At 23.9% G+C, this 23,354-nt stretch overlaps 1 protein-coding gene across 2 annotated transcripts; it reads left to right on the top strand.

Moving 5' to 3' along the window:
* The first annotated feature begins 512 nt into the window (after positions 1-512).
* LOC114129866 (phospholipid-transporting ATPase ABCA3-like) lies at positions 513-17,753 on the top strand. Of its 2 annotated transcripts, XM_027994719.2 has the most exons (22): positions 513-606; positions 2,072-2,125; positions 4,117-5,759; positions 5,819-5,973; positions 6,046-6,201; positions 6,286-6,357; positions 7,888-8,026; positions 8,089-8,338; positions 9,012-9,320; positions 10,561-10,625; positions 10,986-11,098; positions 12,764-12,998; positions 14,263-14,486; positions 14,543-14,825; positions 14,898-15,023; positions 15,117-15,317; positions 15,386-15,652; positions 15,730-15,971; positions 16,039-16,186; positions 16,253-16,463; positions 16,525-16,741; positions 17,528-17,753. In XM_027994719.2, the coding sequence occupies exons 3-22, from the start codon at positions 4,130-4,132 to the stop codon at positions 17,705-17,707; spliced, it is 5,223 nt and encodes a 1,740-aa protein (XP_027850520.2). In that variant the 5' UTR covers positions 513-606; positions 2,072-2,125; positions 4,117-4,129; the 3' UTR covers positions 17,708-17,753. The 2 variants fall into 2 exon arrangements, with proteins under 2 accessions (XP_027850520.2, XP_050063537.1); XM_050207580.1 differs by lacking the exon at positions 2,072-2,125.
* The last annotated feature ends 5,601 nt before the right edge of the window (positions 17,754-23,354 follow it).

The raw sequence follows: 23,354 nt of genomic DNA, 5'->3' as shown, positions 1-23,354 counted from the left end.
AATAAAAAAAGTTACATTACAAAACGTTAAAAAATATTCAAGTTGGAAAAACGGTTGAGTAATTAGGTATTGCAAACAATATCATTTAAATAGAATATTTAGTCTGTAGTCTGTTTTAGATTTAGTAATTTAGTATATATTTTACAGCATGTATAAACAAAATAAGTTTTGATTATAATCTTATTATATAAAACAAATATGTTTATAAAATGTGTTTTCTTAATAATTAACCTTCAGATAAATTAGTTATTAACTAGGCATTTCATTCAAATTATTTATACAAGTTCCTAATTTATGAAATACAATTAATATAGTCTTCTTATGATTGTGTATGATATAAAATACTCTTATTATTTATTATTATAAAGGAATTTTTTATTTTTTTTTTTATTACATAAAAGTATTGTAATTTGAAAATATTTGTACATAACTACATAAAATTATCTGCATGTAATAATTATTAATTTTAAACAGAATTGAAAAACTTCTAAATGTTGCTTAGCAAACAAATCTGTTACCTATTTTAATTTTATTTAAATTCCACATGAATATTACTAAGTCATTTAGTTTATTTAATTTACTTAGAGACCAGGTCAGAAATTAAAGGTAAATATTAATACAAATTTTATTTAAATTTTTTGAAAATAAAAATCATTATAATTACTATAAAAAACAATATCAATATTCTGCTATTGTCATTCTCAAATTTAATTTAATTTGTTTTAAAATGGAAAAATATCTCTCACTTATAGATATTATTTCTTTTATTTTAGTTAGAATTTCACAGTTGTTATATGTTTGGAAAATATTTTACAAAAAGTTTTTTTTCAAAACTACCTAATCTTTTAGATTTTACTCGTACAAAAAGTGAAGTAGGTAGTAGCATTGATTATACATAATGTAATATTATATTTTTCTATGTATAATGAATGGTGGTAGGTACCACGGCTAATAGAAAAATAAACTAAAGAATTTAAACAATTAGTCACTATAGTAGTATATTATTCTTTATAATACAGTTACAGCGAAATAATTTACCTAGAAAAGTGTATCTACATATTATCATAATTTTTCAATGCCCAAAAGCACGTAACAAGAAATAATAATTTTGATTTAGTGAGTAGGTGGTAAAGTACATTTTTGTTGTATTGATTGTTGACTATAATTGTTCTCAACAAGGTTAAAAGACCGTTGGTTTTAACCAAATTTATTACCTATTTTATAATACTCAGTAATCAGTAAACTACTTAGCTGTTATTGAAACAATTCCGAAAAGTCTGATAAAACGTCGATCGAATAACTGTTCTATTATTTAGTATTACGTTTTACTACTTTAGTTAGCGTTTTATGGCAAATACAAATAGGTACTGTAAATGACTTACGGTAGGTAGGTACTTCGGGACTAGGTCTTTGCTATAATGAACAGTACACAGTCCATGATAAATTAATTTATTAATTTAATATATCACGACACAGCCGTTCGACTTATTAGTATGGGATAGGTACGTTATTACGGAACTTTCAATTATTATTTGTAACCAATGTTGACAAAATAAATTAAGAAATTTCATAGTGAAATAGAGATATCATTAGTGTAAACGTATCAATTGTTTTATTAATTTACATATTTTTAAACGATTTTTGGTAGTTGCAGATTTCTCGGATATCGAATATTTATAAATCGGTTATCGAATAACATTATTACACATAATAGAATAATTCCTTGTGAAACCTATTTACAAATCAAAAATTGCCATAATTCATCAACTTTCGATAAATTAAAGTTCGAGTCGCTACTCGTTGAAGTTACAGCATCCAGTTTTTTATACAATACCTACCATAGAGTAATATTACCTACCTATTGGTATAGGTAATATTATCTGGGATTCTGTGATAATATGTTACGTAGGTAAAACAAAAATTTTCAATGTTTGTCTCTATGTTCATTGTTTATAGTTGCTATTACGGTGTCTATGTCCTATACACAAAACATTAGCATATTTTGCTGAATGTATTTAAAATTATTTACTTACCTAAATGAATTAATATTATCTATATTATAATATTATAGGTAATATTACAATCAGAACTTCATTATTGATAACGTCGTTCAGATACCTATTGGGTAAGTTCTTACTTAATACCCACATTTTAATATTTAATCTCAATGATTAGTTATTTAATTCTTGATTAAGTTATACACTATACAGGTAGGTAGGTAGTTAAATAACAATATATTTTATACGTGTATCTTTTGTCATTAATTGCAAACCCATAATACATAATAAAATCATGTTTGGTTATTTTTATCAGGATTTATAGTAGGTAATAACTACCGTACTATTTTTACGTAAAACCAGTTTTCGATCAAATCGATTTTTTTTATAATACATCGATATCCTAGGCTGACAAATAATTATCTTCGTTTAAAATCGTTTATCGTATACAATGATACCTATCATTGGATTCAAATTTTATACTCTTATAATATATAATAGTGATCCATATGGCACCTAATGTACAGCAGAGCGGTACCCACTTATCCCCTTTTTTTTATTTATTTTTTATTTTCAATAATTTGGTGCACCTGGAGTTAATACTTATCTTTAAACTATAAAATAATGTCTACAAAAATTTATGATAATTATAAATTATAAAACAAACTATTCGTTTCTTAAAATTATTGTGTAGACAAAATATGTAGGTATCACCAGTAAGTGTTGTCTACATTGTACAAGTTTTTCACATAGAAAATTTACATTTATCAGTTCTCATTTCGTATTTTAGTTGTAATATAAGAATTTACCTATTACACATAGAGATATTTTACAACAGCGATTCTTAAAAATTTTTTTTCGATTAGCCCTTGATATGCTAAAAAAAATTCACAGAGCCTCAAAAACTTGAAATACCAATTTTACAACTTCAACGATTATGAATCAATAAATTGCTAATACACAAACTTTATACAATATAAATGTAATTTGTAACAATTTAACTATATATATACTTAATTCAGATGTGCCAGCAGAGCCCCTAGATTAGTCTCACGGAGCATTAGGGCTCCGCGGAGCACAGTTTGAGAACCGCTGTTTTATAACAATATTTTTCATGGTTTGTTTGAAAAGACTTTTCGGTACCTATTTGAATTTTAAAGTGAGTTACTACTTACTAGTGTGTTTTATAGGTACTTAAATTTGCATCTGAATATTACTAATGATAATTTCTTTAAAATATTTACTTATAGGTACTAGTTAAATCAATATTTCAATAATAATTTTCCTGCTTTTATGGCACCAAAATTAAAATTTTGATATCTGTATTGTTTTTTATACTAACTTACCTTACCTATTTCAATATTATTTTATAAATATTTTTACAACCATCTATTATGTATTGTTATTTATCTTTCAAATACTAGAAGTTAATTTCTTTGTTACTTATCATTGCTACAAATTCATTGAGTTATTAAAATTAACCAGCTCTTGATTAGTGAATTTGGGGAAATTAATTTCTGGACAATAATTAATTAAACTCTAATGATATAATATATTATTATTTATTAAGTAGTTACAACAAAATATAGGATTTACTAATTCCCTAACTCCATTATACAAATGCATGGTCTCCGATATAGTGTTACAGAATGTGTTTATATTCTATAAATTATGTGTATAAATTAATCCACAATACATTTAAAAGATAACTCAATTGTGTCTAAAAAGAATGTCTTTTGACTATGAAATTATATTAAAAAATGGAGAATGAAAGATAAATTTAATATATATGTATATGTATATTAATATATATGCTAATAAATGCATGTTTATTATTATTTAGTTGATGGTAAAATTTTTATCTAAGTTTTAAAATAAATCAATGCACTGTAATATTTAAGCTATCAACATAAAATTAAAACAGCTGAAAAAAATTTTTGACATGTTAGGGTAGGTACTAAAATAAGATGGATATAATACATACTCTTGAAGAGTAATTTATTAATATATGATAATAAAAATCTTATATATAGGTAATTTTTCTTATGACAATTACTAACTACATATTTATCAATTCTATTACTATAAGTACATAAATTTATATAATTTTTTTTTTTAGAAAATAAGTAAATATGTGGCTAAAATTCAAAGTACTTTTATGGAAAAGCTTACAATTACGAAAAAGACATTGGTTGAGTACCATAATTGAAATAATAATACCATGTTTGTTATTTTTGTTAATTCATCATTTAAAGTTAATAATGTCAAATGATGCATCTGGACCAACAATTATAAACCAAACTATATCAAGTCCGATTTCTGAAGATAATTTATACAATAATTTTATGACATATTCGAGAAATTATTTTATTTTATATACTCCACAAACCAATGAAACAGAACAAATTATGAACATTGTAAAAACAAAATTGAAAATTGAAAATGAAAATATTGGAACAGCTATTAATGAATATAAAATAATAAAAAAATTTGAAAAAAAATTTAATAGTAGTCAACATGATTTAAGTCTCAGTGGATTTGGAATTGTTTTTGAAGAAACTATAAAATCCCATGTTTTGAAATACAAGATAAGAAGCACAAATAAATTATTGCAAACAGATTATTTGTTTCCACCTAGTGAAACACCAGGACCTATGAACTCTGGTGATCAATATCTGCAATCGGGATTTTTAGCGTTACAATTGACCTTAGACAAAGCTTTTATTTTGTTGGGTGCTCATAATAAAAGTGGTTTTAATATACATGATTATAATTTTGAAATTCAGTCGTATCCTTATGCAAATTACTTACTGGATTCATCATTTAATAATTTTTTTGATTTTTATTTCCCACTATTCACTGTTTTAAGTTTTTTCTTAATGTGTTCTAATACAATCAAACGAGTTGTTGAAGAGAAAGATTCAGGTATAAAAGAATTAATGGCAATTATGGGTCTTAAACCATGGATGATATGGACAGGATGGATATTACATAACTTTTTTGTATATGCCATATCAATCACAGTTATCACTTATATTACTTGTTATCGAACAACTACTGGTCAGGAAAAGTTATTAAATTATACAAATCCATTATTATTTTGGATTTTTTTAATTATGTATATGATTGCTGGAGTATTTTTTTGTTTTGCAATTAGTAGTTTCTTCAATCGACCATTAATTGCTTTAGTTGTTGGCTCTACTCTATGGTTATTTACTCACATTATACCTTTTTATATTATGAAACACTCTTCAAGTATTCTAATTCGAATATTATTGACATTACTTCCAAATTTTGCAATAGTTCATGTTTATAATGATATATCATCACTTGAAACTCAAGGAATTGGTCTTCAATTATCCACTTTATTTATTGCTGATAAAAGCGGAAAAAATTTTTCTGTTGGTTTCATTTTACTGATGTTTGTTGTTGAATGTTTATTTTATGGATTTCTTGCTTGGTATATGGACTCGGTCATGCCAGGACAATTTGGTGTTGCAAAACCATTTTATTTCTTGTTTAAATGGTCGAAAAATAAGACTCAAAATAATGTAACAGTTCCTATTAGCAAACACAACAGTAGGTTTTTCGAAAAACCTTCAAATAATTATGAAGTTGGAATTAGTGTTCAAAATGTACATAAACGTTTTGGAAATTTTTATGCTGTCAATGGAGTAAATTTGGACCTATATAAAGGGCAAATTACTGCTCTTTTAGGTCATAATGGTGCTGGAAAAACAACCACAATGTCAATTATAACAGGTAGTATTTTTTTAAATATTATTATATAAAACTACATTAATTTAATTAATTTATCAAAGGGTTATTTTCTCCAACATATGGTACAGTAAATGTTAATGGGAATGATTTATTTACTAACATTGACAATTTTAGACAAAATCTTGGTTTATGCCCTCAGCATAATTTACTTTTCTCTTATTTGACTACTCTGGATCATTTAATTTTTTTTGGAATGGTATGTATTAAATATTTACTCTATAATTTTTTTTAAAAATATATTTTTTAACATTTTTGTAATTTAATTTAGCTAAAAGGATCGCCATTAAAAAATGCAAAATCAGAGGGTTTACATTTACTTAAAGTTTTAAATATATTAGAAAAGAAAGATAAATTAGTAAAAAATCTCTCTGGAGGAATGAAACGAAAGGTGTCTCTTGCAATTGCATTAATTGGCAACCCCAAAGTAAATTTTTATTTTTATTTTGAAGCTATGTAATATTTTAAATCTATAGTTATCTAACAAGAAATAATATTATTTGTTTTACAGATATTAATATTAGATGAACCAACATCTGGAATGGATCCTGAATCTCGAAGAGAAATGTGGGATTTACTGTTGGTATGAATATTTATTTACCTTTACATTGTATTTATTAGATTTTGGTATATTAAATTGTTTTAATGATTAATTAGTTTAAAAAAAAAATGTCTTATTACTCTAACTAATTTTATACAATTCACATTATAAAAATTACAAAGGACCTAGAAAAAAAGGAATGCCATTTTTAAAATTAACATTACTAGAGTAAAGCATAATATATGGTTGTTATTCATCTCAATTTCATCAGAACTTTATTGGTATTCAATATAATATTAGAATACCTGTATATATTTTTTTTAATCCTAGTCCATACATGATAGAATAACAGATTCTAAAAATTAGCTTCATGTATGTAATTCATTTATATACACCTACCGTGAAAAGCTAAAATTTAATCTATATTTTTAAATAGATTGACATAATATTAAGTTAATTTTTATACACTGTTGAAATGTAAGTTGATTGTGTACTAACTTATATTATTCCATAATTTTATTCATTTTATGACAAACATTCAAAATCATTATAATTTGTTTATATGTTTTTGATGTCATATATATTGAACTCCTCATAATGCTTACAGTCTACACAGTCTACTCTGTAGGTACTACTCCACTTTATTCATATTTTCAAAAAGGTTAACAGATTTTGAAAATTTAAATAATGACTAATGTTCAGTAGAAGAATTGTTTAGTATATACTGCCTTTTTATTAATTATAATCTTTTATTTTTTACGTTATATATTCATTAATTATGTTATACACTATTTTGTTGTACTTAATATTTGTACTAAATATGTGAAAAGGAATTGTGCTTACTGATATGACATGTTGTTCATAACAAAAAATCTTAAATTATAGACTAATTAGTATACAAATAACGTTTATATAACAAAATTATTTATTACATTTTAAATGATTTCTTTAGATATTATAAGTACTACTATTTATTTTAAATGTAGCTCTTTATTTTATTTTGTTCATCATTATAATATGGTACCTATGCATATTTTTAATATTTTAATATTAATAATCATAGTTGTAATTTTAAAGCATTTGCATATTTCTTATGAGATGCTTAAAAAATAACAGAGTAAGCTAAAAATATGTTTCATTATACAGACAACTCAAATTAAAAATTTTATTTTGCTTTTTTTTTTTTGCATATTTTGTGATTTTTCAGTTTTTAGTGCTTTTTTTGGACTTTTTGAGACTTGCTTTTTGATCTGTGTTTTTTTTTTAATTAAAATCAATCTTATTTTATGAAATTATATTATACCAAAACGTGGTTTTAGATTCCTACTGTATGATTTTCTTTTTTTGCATGTTTTTAGTGCATATTTAGAAATATTTTAAGTCATATGATAGTGTATATTTATGCAATTTTAAGTGCTATATAATCCCAACCCTGTTAATAATATTTTCAATATGACTGAACTTGGAAATAATAAATTATAATTATTCTATAAATACTTTTATTTATAATGTTTTATTTTAATACTCACTTTCACTATGCTTTTAATAACAATATATTTATATTTGTATTAGTCTTTCAGAGGAACAAGAACTATTTTGATAACGACACATTTTATGGAAGAAGCTGATGTCCTTGGTGATATGATTGCTATCATGGATCATGGAAAAGTTGTATGCTATGGCACTTCGTTGTTTTTAAAAAAAGCATATGGTAAGAAAAATGAAATAATTTTTATGTAGCAATTTAATCTTACATTTTAAAAAAATGAATAGGAACTGGTTATAATTTGACTATTATAAAAGAAGAACCATTCGATGAGTCTAAAGTTATAGAAGCAATTAAAAAAATTATACCAGGAGCAGAAATTCAAAGCTCGTTGGCTGCTCAAGTTATTATTAATTTACCTAATGAAAATAATGATCAATTTCCAGATGTATTTAAAGAATTAGAACTTAACAGAGAAAATTTTTCTATTAAAGGAATGGGTATATCTTGTACAACAATGGAAGAAGTATTTATTAAGTAATTTTTTTTTAAGACAAATTATAAATATCTAACACAATATGTTAATTAATAATATGTAACTATCAATTAATAATGCATTTAACATATCCATTAAATTGTAGCTTATTTAATTATTTGATTTAAATTGTGTGATAGCTTAGATAATAGTAAATAATGTTACTTGCATCTAGCAGTAGTTTCTATCTATCATGGGGGTGGCCAAATTGTGGCTCGCGAACCACATAATATGCTTATGTTGGCTACCCTTAATCTATTAACCTATTTATATCATTTGTCTATGAACATTAACCCAACATTACTGCAAGATACTTTATGTTTTTTTTTTGTGAATATTTAAATTGTTAATTTTCAAATTATTAATTAATTCATATTTTCAATTTTCTAAGACATTGATGTTCAATATTTTTCTTTTTATTTAAGTTTTTACAAATATATCAATAGAGCGTTATTTGAAAATTAACTCGGCAGTCATTGATAATTAAATTTACAAAAGTTATATCTTTATCTATATAATTTTAAATAGGTAAAATCAAAAAAAAAAAATGATGTAATAATAATTACATATAAATAAGTATAATTTAACATAGTTTATGTGACATAAATAAGACATAGTTGAGAAATTATTCCTTTTTACTTGCTATTTAAAAAAAAAATTGTGTATTTACTTTAGAGCTGAAACAAAAATACCTCATGATGATGATACATCATCTATAAGCACATCAGTAGATGGTGATAGTTATCAATTGATTATAACCAAGGGAATTGATTGTAATGTTGACCAAGTGACTAATTTAATTCAAGAGTATGTGCCTGATATTATTTTGTTAGACGATACGGAAATGCAAATTATATTTAATCTACCAGCTATTAGAAGAAATCAATTAACTACACTATTTTCTGCCCTTGAATTTCAAAAAGAAAATTTTCATATGGAAAATGTTAAAATAACTAACTCAACATCAGGCGATATCTATCCAAGGTACTTTTTTAATATATTATCTTCAGGGTTGGGATTTTATAGCATTTGCATATTTCTTATGAGATGCTTAAAAAATAGCAGAGTAAGCTAAAAATGTGTTTCATGATACAGAGAAGTCAATTAAAAATTTTATTTTGCATATTTTGTGATTTTTTAATTTTTAGTGCTTTTTTTAGACTTTTTGAGACTTTTTTGCAGTTTTACTTGCTTAATCAAGGTTACTTGAATCAAAATCGGTCTCATTTTGTAAAATTATATTTTAGCAAAACGTGGTTTTAGATTTTTGTCAATTGAATAATCAAAAAAATTGTGAATGTATAGATTAAGGGTAAATAGACCGATTACGCTGATGCAACGCGCCAACGCCGTATAATTATAACGATAATATAAAACATAGGTATAATATTATATTATTACGAATTACGATAATTTCATATTAGGTATGTGCTGGTTTTATTGGGTTTTTTTTTGTCGATTTCTACTTTAAGATTTCCTTTTTTTGCATATTTTGTTGTTTTTATTGCATATTTAACAGTATTTAAGGTCATATCATACAGTGCATATATTGTATGCAATTTTGAAGGCTATAAAATCTTAACCCTGATTATCACATAAAACTTAATATTCATTTATATCCTTATAAAATATATAAACCTTAGTATAGAGTAGATCATAGACTTATAATATATAGACCGTGCATTACGCTCGTTTTGTGTAGAACACCTTGAAACCAACATATGCGCAAGAGAGATCATAGACATGATAATGTATATGAGAGAGAAAGACTCTGACATTACTTTTTCAAGGAGTTTATATTATTATTATTTGCCTATTGATAACAATGCCCAATTTTAGTATAAATTCTTATAATTTCCCTGAAAAAATAATGTCTGAGTCTGTCTTCCTCGCATATATGTTGGCTTCAATAAATTTCACTAATGTCCGGTCTACCTATATATTATAAGTCTATGGGGTAGATAGTAAAAATAACTTGATATTGAATGAACTAACTGTTAGTTATTAATGTTATTATTATTCACCAAGCACATATTAATTAATATAACTATACCTTTTGGCTATTATGATTGATTGATTATGATGGTTGAATTTTGTTATTTAGAAAGTATAAGATATTTTTTACCATGATTTATTCCTATTTATAGATTTGTTTTAGATAGTCTATATACTTATCAAATAAGATTTTTAAAATCTCTGTAATTTATTTTTTTTTAATTTTTAGTTTGGTCAAATCTGGGAATGATGGTGTTGAATCAAAACAACCATCAAATTATGATAATACACAAAGTAAATATTCTAAAATTATTATTTATTATTGACATACTGTTCGTAGCTTATCCTAAGTTTCACTCTTTAAATTGCTTTAAATTAAAATAATAATTCAATTTTGTACCTATTTTGTATTAATAACCGATTTATTTGATTATTTATATAATAATTAAATTGTATTGACGATTTTAGATAAAGTATTGTATGTGTTCACTTTTTAATATTTAAAACTACTATAATAGTTTAATTCATACACAACTATAATATTCTCTTGTTTTTTATTTATAGTTGAATATTTCTATAAGTGCTTACTCAGACACAAAACATTATATGTTTCTATCAGTATTTAGTTTTTACAGTGAATATATCATTTTTTAGCATTTAGGGCAGAGTATACAAGTGGAATCGATTTATTGAAAAATCAATTTAAAGTATTATTGGAAAAAAAAATCATATATACATATAGGAGATGGCTTTTGTCATTACTGTTTGTGAGTTATAATAAAATTGTGTTTTTTTTTCTTTATGTTCATTAAAAAAAAATTAATACCAATATTATTATTACTAATTATTGATAATTATTAATACATACTTGTTGGTTATTTCCTTCCGACATACCATATTTATCACGTCATCACCACCAGGCAACCATCCGTCATACTCTGACATTTTTTATTAATTATACTTTAAATTAAAAGTAAAATTGTTTTGTTGTATAGTAGGAGTCAAGTATATCATAAATGAGTTAGCCAAATTAAGTGAATATATTAAATTTGAATTCAATAGGTATTAAATTATTAATTTAATGTTGAATGCAGAGGCCTTCAGTAAAAATATATTTTTAAGAATAATATTTTAGTTTATATTGATAAAAAATTGCATTTATTATAATATTTTTAGTTGTAATTAACTTAAAAATCTATTAAGATATATTGATAAGTGATAAGAATATGAATAATGTTTGTTGTATATATAGCTTAAAATTAATCTAAATATTATTAAAATTTCATTGACTCATTTTGTATGATAAATATCTAATAATATACAATTCACATAATAGCTAAAAATTCCTTAAAAGTCCTTTTAATAATATTTTTCTAAATTATGGTAAAATAACTAAAATTGTTATGTTATACTTAAATATTTATTTAAATAATTGGAATATTATGTATTTTTGTTTTTTTTTTTGGCCACTAAAGGAAAACTTAAGTTTTTAAATTTTAGTTATTAATATTAAAAATGTTAATCATTTTTATTTAAAAAATAATTTTCAAATTTTCTTAATTTTGCCAACGCATTAACTACATAGGTACACTTATAAAAAAATTGTTTCTTTTTAGTTTTAATGTTTTTAAAATACTATGAGAACATCTTATGAGGAATTTTATGTGAGTTTTCATACTTTTTGATTCAGAATAAGTATATTATCAACATTAATAAAACAAAAAGCCTACAAGTTCAGGGTACCACTCTGTTGTATATTAGGTGAGAATGGATCATTGTATAATGGATGTATTAAATTTGAATTCAATGATGAAACAATCAACAAATTTCACATGTTCATTAAAGTTTAAATAAAATTATACTCTGTCTGGAAAATGATAATATAAATAAATAATAAAATATAATATAATATATATTTATTGAAAATTTTAAATACACACTATTTTTGTTTTTGAATTATAAAAAAATTGATTTTGCCAAACTTTAGTGCTTCCTATTCCTGAATTTTCCAATTGTTAAGAAAAATAGTTACTGACAAATTTTTACTTTTAACCTCTTAAAGTATCAATTAGATTCAACTGTACACTAAATCTACTTTGAAGTTACCAAAAGATTAACTCATTTTTTTAGTATGAAAAATGTCTGGACAAAAAACAACTGTAGTTGTTAATACCAATACCTACTGTTAACTTTCTGCACAAAATCTAAAATACATAGTATATTGTTTATAATTAACTGTAGCACAGTTAATAATAATTATTATTTTTATTATACTTAATAAACTTAATACAATTTGCATAAAAATGTTGATTAAGGTATCTGGTGTAGAGGTGATAAATATTGCAATATGACATACTTACAAAGTGATAGCTAACAAGTAGCCAAGAAGGTAGTATTTAATAATTCATTATACAACCAATTACTCTTTCTAGGGAATTGGACCTATTCTGTTTGGCGTATTAGTTACAAAAACAACTAATTCTTTGATTAATGATCCCTCTGTTTCCAAAGGTTTAAGTATTTCATTAAGTACCTACGAAAATAGCATTGTATATTACCGTGCTGGAGATAATTATCCTGAAAATTTGGAATCAACATTTGTAGCTATTTCTAAAAAAAATAAAGCTACTGTCAATGAAATATCATCAAAAAACAATATTATTAATGGTAAGATTAATATAAAATAATATTTTATTATTAGGGAATGGAATTTAATGTCTTTAAAAATAAGAAAAATGTCAAAGAATGCAAAATAAAAGTTTCATTTTTAAATTCTCTGATGTATAAATCGAATTATATACTTGGAAAGCATTGGCCTATGCTATCCAGTATCCACAACAAAATGTATTTTTAATCAAAGTCCGTTCCCTAATTATTATTAATATAATAAACCCATTGCTCATATGCAATATACCTACATGGTATAGGTATGTATTTTAATTCATGATAAAATAAATATAATGAAAATGAAAATCTTTATTAGTGGATTTATTTCATAAGCCATTTTATTTTTCTAGCGTATTAAACATTTAAAATTCAATTTTGTTCTTGTGTTATAACTATTTTTTTGTATTTAATTAATATGAACTATGGGTAAAACAAATTAATGACAAATTAATTTTATGATAGTTAGCAATACAATAATATGTTGTAATTTGTAGACATTAATAAGTCATTATTATATTTGTATGTGTCCACTAACCCCCAATTGTCATAATGGTTTTGTTACTATGTTTACATGGTAAATGTTTAAATTATTCTAAAGATATTCCTAAATTAACATATAAATTTCTAAACTTTTGTTTGTATTAAGCAAATTGAACAACCATGCAAATAAAAATATAATTAGGAATCTAATACTTACAGATTTTAAATCACACCTAGTTTTAATTTAGTATATGATTAAAATATTATTGACTTCTTTTGATTCTGCTAAATTATCATAATTTAAATTTAATTCATACAATTATCATTATTATTTCAATAATGTTTGCATAATATTATTATGCTGACTTATTAGTTTTTAATGTCTATATTATAAATATTAAAATTATATTACTGCAATATTAATTTATTAAAATGAATATGACTAGTTCCATTTTAAATTATATTTCAATAAAAAACTATACTGAATAAATCAATTGAATGTTATACAGAAGAGATATTGTACACTTTTAGAGTAATAAATATAATTTTCATTTATTTATTTATTTTTTTTTTTTTGTAATACCTAGTTAATATACATTATACATTACCAAATATCATTCAATTGTTTTAATAAATAGACCATTTGAATAAATTGTCACTTAAATTCTACAATATTGTACAAAGTTAATAAAACATGAAAGACATAAAGTTTAGTTAATTAAACATTAAACATTTAAATTATTTATTTATAATTTTATTTAATAATCAAGTATTTGTTTTATAGATTTATTAAAAATGTGCAAAGAAAATGTATTCAATTACAGAACAAATCTAATGATCGCTGGTGATTTTAATAGAACAAAATCAACTATTTTGTATAATAATATAGCTATCCATACTCCAGCAATTGCAGTAAATCTTTATTCTAATGCTTTATTACAAAAATTGTCTGGAAATTATGAATCATATATTTCGACTATCAATGAACCAATTTTAATTGGTCAAATGGTATGATAATTGTCTTAAGTTAAATAAACAATTAATACATTTTTTTTTTTTTTTAGATTTTATGTGATGAAACACTTGAATTACTATTAGTATTTATGTGGGTAATTATTTTCGTGCCTGGTTTAATATATTTAATAGGATATTTTATGGCATTACCATTAAATGAAAGAGTAAGTGGCATTAAACATTTGCAAATGATGACTAAACTTTCTCCAATCATGTATTGGATTACTTGTTTCGTTTGGGATTATTTTTGTTACACAATTGTGATTTTATTAACAATGGCAGGTATATATTTAATGGATAAAAACAGTTTATTTACTGGTTCAAATGAAGTTTGTAAGTTAATCTACTACTTATAAAGTTTAAATCAAGGTTATTTAATGTTGTTATTTAATATGATTTTTACAGGTGCTCTATTAACAATACTATTTCTTTATGGATGGAGTGTAATATTCTATGTATATGTTTATAGCTATTTAAAAAATACCCTAATCGGTTCCATGTTATTGTTTGTTGCGGTTAATTTTATAATTGGTATTTTATATGTTTACTTTTAATGATTTAGCAGTTATTAGTAATTATATTAATTATTTATAAATTATAACTCCAAGGTTTATTTGTCTACAGGATTATTTTTTTGTATTGGCTTTTTCATGTTAAAAGAAATAAAAGAATATAAAAATAGCATGTTGAATATAATAAGGTTAATACTTTTAATGATTCCACATTTTTCATATTCAATGTGTATTTGTGGATTTATACAAATTACATGGGAAAACAATATGTGTAAAATATGTAAATCGTCTAATATGATTGAAATATGTGAAGGCAAGTACTTATGTTTTTTATTTTATGTCAACTGTCATTATTTTTAATTTTATACTTAAACATTTTAGATATTAATAGTTCTAAACCAAAAAGTTATTTTGTTTTTAAATCTAAGAAAAATCCAAATGGCATCCTTGAAGAAACTTTATTTTTATTTTTTAGTAGCATATTGTATATATCTATTTTATTATTATTTGATTATAAAATATTTAATCGGTTATATCAGTATGCTTTTAACAAAATCATTGGCACTGGTGTTAGTTATAGAGATGTTAATGAAGATCCAGATGTTGGCAGTGAAAGAGATAGAGTTAATGCAGCTAAAAATCATCCAAGTATCTTAATACCTTATTAAAAACTTCTGTCAATAAATTACCAATAAATATTATTAAACTATATGTTTATATTTTAGATAATGCTTCATCACCATTATTGCTGGTCGATGATTTGGTTAAAAAGTTTAATTTTAAATTCACCGGTGTGAGAGGTATAAGTTTTGCCGTTTCTCCTGGTGAATGTTTTGGCTTACTTGGAGTAAATGGTGCAGGTAAAACAACTACATTCCGAATTTTAACTGGTGATACATTTCCTTCAAAAGGTGACGCTTCTATTCTGACTAATAAGTTGTACAAACTCAGCTCTAACATAAATCAGGTTAATAAAAAATTAGAATACAATTTTAGGATTCAATTTTTTTTTATAAATGTATTATGTTATATAGTATGTTTCATTAATTGGTTATTGTCCTCAATTTGATGCAATAAATGATCAACTTACTGGAAGAGAAACTTTAAAACTAATGGCAATTTTAAGAGGTATATCGCCAATAGCTGCTAAAAATCATGTTGATAAATGGATTAAACTTTTAGGTATGTAAAATGCAGTAATGGTAGAACTTTTAGAAATTATAGTTATTATTGTTATCATTTTTAAAGGTTTTGAAGAATATCAAGATCGGCTCTGTGGAAAATATAGCGGTGGTAATAAGAGAAAATTAAACACTGCAATTGCATTAATTGGAGATCCTCCTGTTGTGTTTTTGGATGAACCTACTAGTGGAGTAGACCCTTTGGCAAGACGTAATCTATGGAAATTATTAGCTGCTAGTCAAAGAGATGGACAAGCCATTGTTCTTACATCCCATAGGTAAAAATATTGTGTAAATAATATATATATTGATTTCTAATTATTTGATTTATTTAAATAGTATGGATGAATGTGAAGCACTTTGCAACCGTTTGACAATAATGGTCGATGGTGTAATGAAATGTATTGGTAATATACAATATTTGAAAAATCGTTATGGACAAGGGTTTACAATAATGATAAAACTACGTAATATTGAAAATTTCAATGTTACTGAACTAAAGTTTGATATAGAACAACAGTTTGCTCCTGACATCATTTTAAAAGACGAACATAAAGTGAGATTGAGCTATTGCATTTTTTTTTTATTTGAGCGACTAAATTCTAATCCAGTGGTCTATGCTGAAAAAATATTAATTATCTACAGTTTATAGCCATTAGCTTTTGTTAATTTTGATTTGATAACGTAATACGTATCAATAATAGTTAGGTATTACCTACTTTTATATTATAGTGGATTATTTTATAAATTATAGATTTTTCTGATTACCTATTTATTTAAATGTCAGGAATTTTCGTGCAACTATTTTTAACATTTTAACCAAATTATAACCAATTCGTCTCTGCATAATACATAATATATTTTATAGCCGCTGAGTCTCATATGCCACATAAATGTACCTAGTCAATGTTAATAACCTTAAACGTACGATTTTCACAATAACCTTCTGCCTTGTCAATTTTCATACTTGGCTGATATTTTTTACTAAAATTATTTAAATAATTGGCTTCAAATCGATTATCAATGAAAACTTGTGTTTTATATTTATGTTCCTCGTAGTATTCAAAACAAGAAACTACTGCCAAATTTATTTCAAAATATGGCATTTCCGACTTAAATGTTTAGGAATTGTTGCTATAATTCATCAATACATATTTTTAAAAAAATATTTGGATGAAATAAACTTTGTAGATTTGTGTAGTCATAAAAAAAAGTTTAGTCTAGTTGATTTTGTTTCATATTATGTGGAAGATAAATAATATCAACATTATTATGGAATAATAGTTTTTCCTAGACATTGTCTAAAATTTGTATTGATAATAAAATGTTATTTGTATTACAGGGTTTATTGCATTATCACATTACTAACCCAAATATACTACTGTCTGAGATATTTAGTAAGATAAAAACAATTAAAGAAAATTATATTGCAGTTGAAGACTATACTGTTGGTGACACAACTCTTGAACAAGTATTCATTGCATTTGCAAAAAAACAGGCAGTCTTAATTAAAGATACATAATTTCCTGTTTATATTATTTATGCAAAATACATTATTCTTAAATTTACCTTGTGTGGGTCTCTTACTCGGAATTCCTTAATTTTCAAAATAAAATTGATTTATTAAATCTGGAATTTTTTTTATTATTATTACCTAATAATAAAAATGGCTAGATACTTAAATAATGAAGGTTATTAGTTCTTGTGTACTCTAACCAAATGAATTTGACATGATAAAATGTGTTATATAGGTAATCCTATTATTGAATGTAAATAATACATTTTCAGTATATTTTACTATTTACTTATGTTTCAAATTAGATTTTTATAGTCTTCAATAATTATGACATAAAAGAAAAATAAGAAAATAAGAATCAGTTTTTTTCTCACATTTTAGAATTTAGATTATGAATAAATAAAAAACAATGAAATTCTTTATAACAGGCTTTTAATAATGCTTATAAGTTATAATAATTTATCATTTTTTATTAAAGTTTAAAATAATTAAAAATTTAATAGGTACAAACTAATATTCTAAAAAAAAAATTTACATTATATTATTATATTTATTTAAGGTAAATTACAATTATAAAAACAATTTAATGCGATTTTTGTGCTTGCATTTCCTTCACTAACAAAGATATTCTTGGGATAATACTACTCAAAGCTACACGCAAGTCTTAAGTGGCGTACAAACGATTTATCTGTTTATTTTTAATGTAGATCAGTCCAGAAAATCCTTGTTCGCACAAATAAGTTGTTGAAAACATGATTAAATATCTTAATGCGTTTTCTTGAAGTTTCTTCAATTGAAGATTCTTCAAAGAATCGCTTTTTTACACCAAAAATTCTTATATTCATGCCAGATTTAAACGTGGGCGTAGATAAATTGAGTCCCAAACTAAAATACTGTTTTCAAAAGCGGTGAATTGAGTCCCTTGTAAAAAAATTAAAGTGGTGAATTGAGTCCATTGTAAAAAATTAGAAGTGGTGAATTGAGTCCCTTGTGAAAAAATTAAAGTGGTGAATTGAGTCTCTCGTATATTATTAGACTAATTTTCAAAATTACCTAAACAGTCGTGCATCATTATTTAGTTATTGCGAGTGTATAAGCACATCAATGTCACGTATTAATAAGATACTTATCTTATCGTATTTAGCCACGATTAGTGTAGATTAGTTTACAATATTCCCTATACGTACAGTCGTGCACCATCAGTTATTGCGAGCATATTAGCACATCTATATAAACATTATAATGGACGTAATGAAAAGTGAACGTAATAAAACAATTTTTATTTCTAATGGTTACAAATTTCGATTCCATAAAATGCTAAAAAATGAAATCCAGCGGTGGACTTGCTCCTTAAGTACGTGTAAGTGCTATTTGAAAATCAATGATTCCAACACAGTTATTGATAGTTTTGAAGATCACAAACACAATAAATTAGATGAAAAAACTTTGAACCGACAAAAAATTAGCAATGGTCTCAAACGAAAAGCTATCGAAGAAATTTCAAGTAAGCCATCTAAACTTTTACATGTTGAATTACAAAGAGAAAACGTAAATACATTAACTTTATCAGATACGGCTCTTATTAAAAGAAATATACGAAATATTAGATCAACTGTCCACCCTAATTTACCAAAAACTGTAATTGAAACGCATGAAGTTCTTAATAAAATAATAATTAAAACAAATACGGAAGAACCCTTTCTTATGGTCAATGATCACGATAATAATATTATCGGATTTTCAACAACTTCTAACTTAACGGTTTTATGTGATTCAAATACAATATACGTTGACGGTACTTTTAAAAGTTGTCCCAAGTATTTTTTACAAATCTTTACGATTCACGCACTTGTGAATGAAATGTATGTTCCACTAGTTTTTTTTTTTATTGCCAAATAAGGAAACCAAATCTTATTTTTATTCTTTTAAGTATACGGTGGATCAGTGTACAATTGTGGGTTTAACATTTTCCCCAAAATATATTTTTATTGACTTTGAAAAATCTATACATAATGCCGCACAACAAGTTTGGCCAGAAATAAATATTAAAGGTTGTCGTTTTCACCTTGGCCAAAGTTGGTGGAGAAAAATACAATGCCTTGGCTTAAGTTCAAATTATAAAAAACGAAATTCGGAGGAAAGTAATTTTTTAAAATTTTTTTTGGTTTCACCATTTTTAAGTCCGAAAGATGTTTACGATTGTTTCATTGAAGATATTATGCCAAAGCTTCCTACAAATGAAAATTTAAAATTATTTACTGATTATATTTTAAAAACATACATTGCATCAGATTCTACATTCCCGCCTAATCTTTGGGCTGAATTTTCGACTATATCTAATCGTACAACAAATAGTTGTGAATCATTTCACGCGAAGCTGAATAGTTTATTTTATACTTCACATCCAAATATTTATATTTTTATTGATGCACTCAAAGAAATCCAATCTAATACATATATTCAAATAAGAAGTAAAGAACTGTGCAAAAAATCAAAACATAATATAGAAAAGGAGAATATACTAAGAGAACAAATGACGAAGTACAAAAATAATGAAATCAGTAGACTTGACTTTATTAAGCTTGTATCATTAAAATATTTACCCGTTTAATAGGTATCAAGTATATTATTTATCTATTATTATTATTGACAAAATTTATTATTATATTATGTATTATTTATTGAAAAGATGACACTATTTACCTATTATTATTAGTATTATTATTGACAAAATTAATTATTATAAATTATTATATTATGTATTATTTATTCAAAATTTGATTACCTATTATTATTATTGGCAAAATTAATTTTTATATTATGTATTATTTATTGAAAAGATGACACTATTTACCTATTATTATTAGTATTATTATTGACAAAATTAATTATTATAAATTATTATATTATGTATTATTTATTCAAAAATTGATTACCTACCAATTATTATTAATTTAGACAATAGGTATTAATTACTAGAAGAATTATTAATTTACCAGGGTAAATATTTACTATAACTATTTATATTTACAAGGGACTCAGTTTACCTCTTTCATTTTTTTACGAGGGACTCAATTTACCTATGACTAAATTTTTGGTGGGACTCAGTTTACCTAAAAATAATAATATGGGACTCAATTTACCAAATCCGTTAAACGTATCCACACAATTTCGATCGCTTTTTAACTCTATCAAATCTTACTGGTTATTATCAGGTACCTCCTTTATTTTAACGATAAAATGGTTTTGAATCATATTTTGGATACTATTCGTTTTCAAATCATTATTTTTTGGAAAATACCGATTAAATTCATTTTTAAGTTTTTTTTAGATGGTATAAAACGTTTTGCTGTACCTCATTTACGAGGTCAGCATATTTTTTGTTATCAACCAAGCTTTTTAGTGTTTGAAACATTGAATAGTTATTCATCTCAACTTTACTTATCCATAAATCAATTTTACATATTAACGCTTGAAGTTTATCTTCAAATATGAATAAACTTGCAAAGCCTTGTATAGTTGCAAGTCAAGCTTATTTAAATATTCAAAGATATCGACAAGATAAGCCCGGTGTATTTCAAACTTATGATCACAAATGTATTTCAATAAATTATCAATTTTTTTCTCAGTTAGAAACATTACCACCTCCACTTTTAGTAAAAATAACCATGCCAACATGTTTTCTTTCAAAAGCCATCAGACTTCATTATGAAAAAGTTTATTATTATATTTTACAAAATATGGTATACTAAAATTATATTTTTTAAAGATTTAATGTAGTTTTAAACTAGTTTAAATTATTTAAATTTGTTTGAATATCATTTTTGATATCAATGGTTATATGTTCAGCATAGCAATTAGAAATGTATTGTTTGTATTTTTTATGATGGTGTAAAAATATTAAATGAGAATTATATAATTTAAATTTTTTGTGTACATATTATTTATTTATTTTTTTTATTAAGTTCTTGAGTTTTGCAATAGCCTGTATTCGAGAATAGTTATTGTACATTTTAGTTTTAGGGATCAGTATTCAGTATAGCAAAAGTATGATGAATAATCTCATATATTTTTTTATTAACTCTTTAAACGTTAGATTACTACTGAGTATTAAGATTAGAATCAAAATTAATGTTAGAAAAGAAATAAGAAATTTTAACAAAACTACACGTCAGACTAATATTATATATAATAAGATAATAATAGGTGTAATACTGAATTTGTAAACTTAACAAACATATTTAAAGCTGAGTGGCGATAATCAATTGTTAGTACTATAAATTCCAAAGAGTATTTTATTATGAAAAAATTAAAAGTGATTTTTAAATCATCACTTTTCATATTGCAATAAATAATGCTACTGTTAGAGTTTGTTGGGCGGTTTATCTGCTTTATATTAAAAAAATATATGTATAACAATTTAAAATTAATATTAAATTAAAAATTATTCAAATTAAAATCACCAGTTATTATAAAATAGTATTCTGTAAAATTAAAGTGAATTCTTTCAATAATATATTGACTTAAATAGATAGGTATCATTTGGTATAATTTGTAACAATGATTAATTGCATCAGGAGGCATATAAATACAATCTAAAATTATCTTAATATTTTAGGCTATAATTTTTACATAAATGCCAATTTTTTTTGTTGTCTATGTAATAATTATGTACAGGTATATAATTAATACATTACCTACATAATTTTTTTTTTATTTCGAAATCCATTAAGATTAAAACTGATACTGATTTATTTATTTTAAATTTATTACAGATTAATTTGCAAATTATATTTTAAAATTGTCTTTTGTATTACAATTTACAACTATTTTTCTTATACAACAATAAATTACTAACTGATCAGTAGGAATGTAAAATAAACACAAAATTGAAAATAGATCAAATTTAAACATTAAACATTAAATATGTTATTTGTATAGGTTTAATAATAAATCTTTTTTGTTATGTACTTATATATATATATAATAATTATAATAAAATAAATTTAGATGTAAGTATATATTAGTATATATTAAAATATATATATAGGTATATTCTATTAATTTGGAAATTCATATATTTCAAAACTGATATTTATTTATTTAAATCTCTTAAGTAATATATTATTTATTTAAGTGAATTATTATGGAATCCAATACTTTAAGGAAGTACAAAAAATTATCAACTCTCAAGAATAGTCAAAAAACATAAATTTCACAGTTGTTTTCAAATAATGATTGAATGTGCTGAATAGAAAACTCCTTACAGAGGACACAAAAAATAATTGAAACAGTATTAACATAAGTTATATGACATATTGTATATAATGGTTATATACTTAAAAACACAATTAAATGATTGTGTAATTGAAAAAAATAAAACAGACCATAAAATTTCTAAGAAAGAATATTTAACAATAACCACATGGTTAATAACCAGAAGGTTTGAGAGTGACTAAATACATTCAAAAATAGATTTCACCAAATATTCTTTAAATAATTTTTATTTTTCATGTATGATAACAAATAATTAAATGAACAAAGATAAACTTAAGGCAATTAATATTGAAAATTATTATTCAGATTTTCAAATCTATTTTTGTATAATAGGTACCTACTGAATTATAATCAATTAATATTAAATTGTTTTAGT

The sequence above is a fragment of the Aphis gossypii genome, chromosome X (genome assembly GCF_020184175.1).
Source record: "Aphis gossypii isolate Hap1 chromosome X, ASM2018417v2, whole genome shotgun sequence".
In the NCBI taxonomy this organism is placed as follows: domain Eukaryota; kingdom Metazoa; phylum Arthropoda; class Insecta; order Hemiptera; family Aphididae; genus Aphis; species Aphis gossypii.
This window is presented reverse-complemented; position numbering and strand designations above follow the sequence as displayed.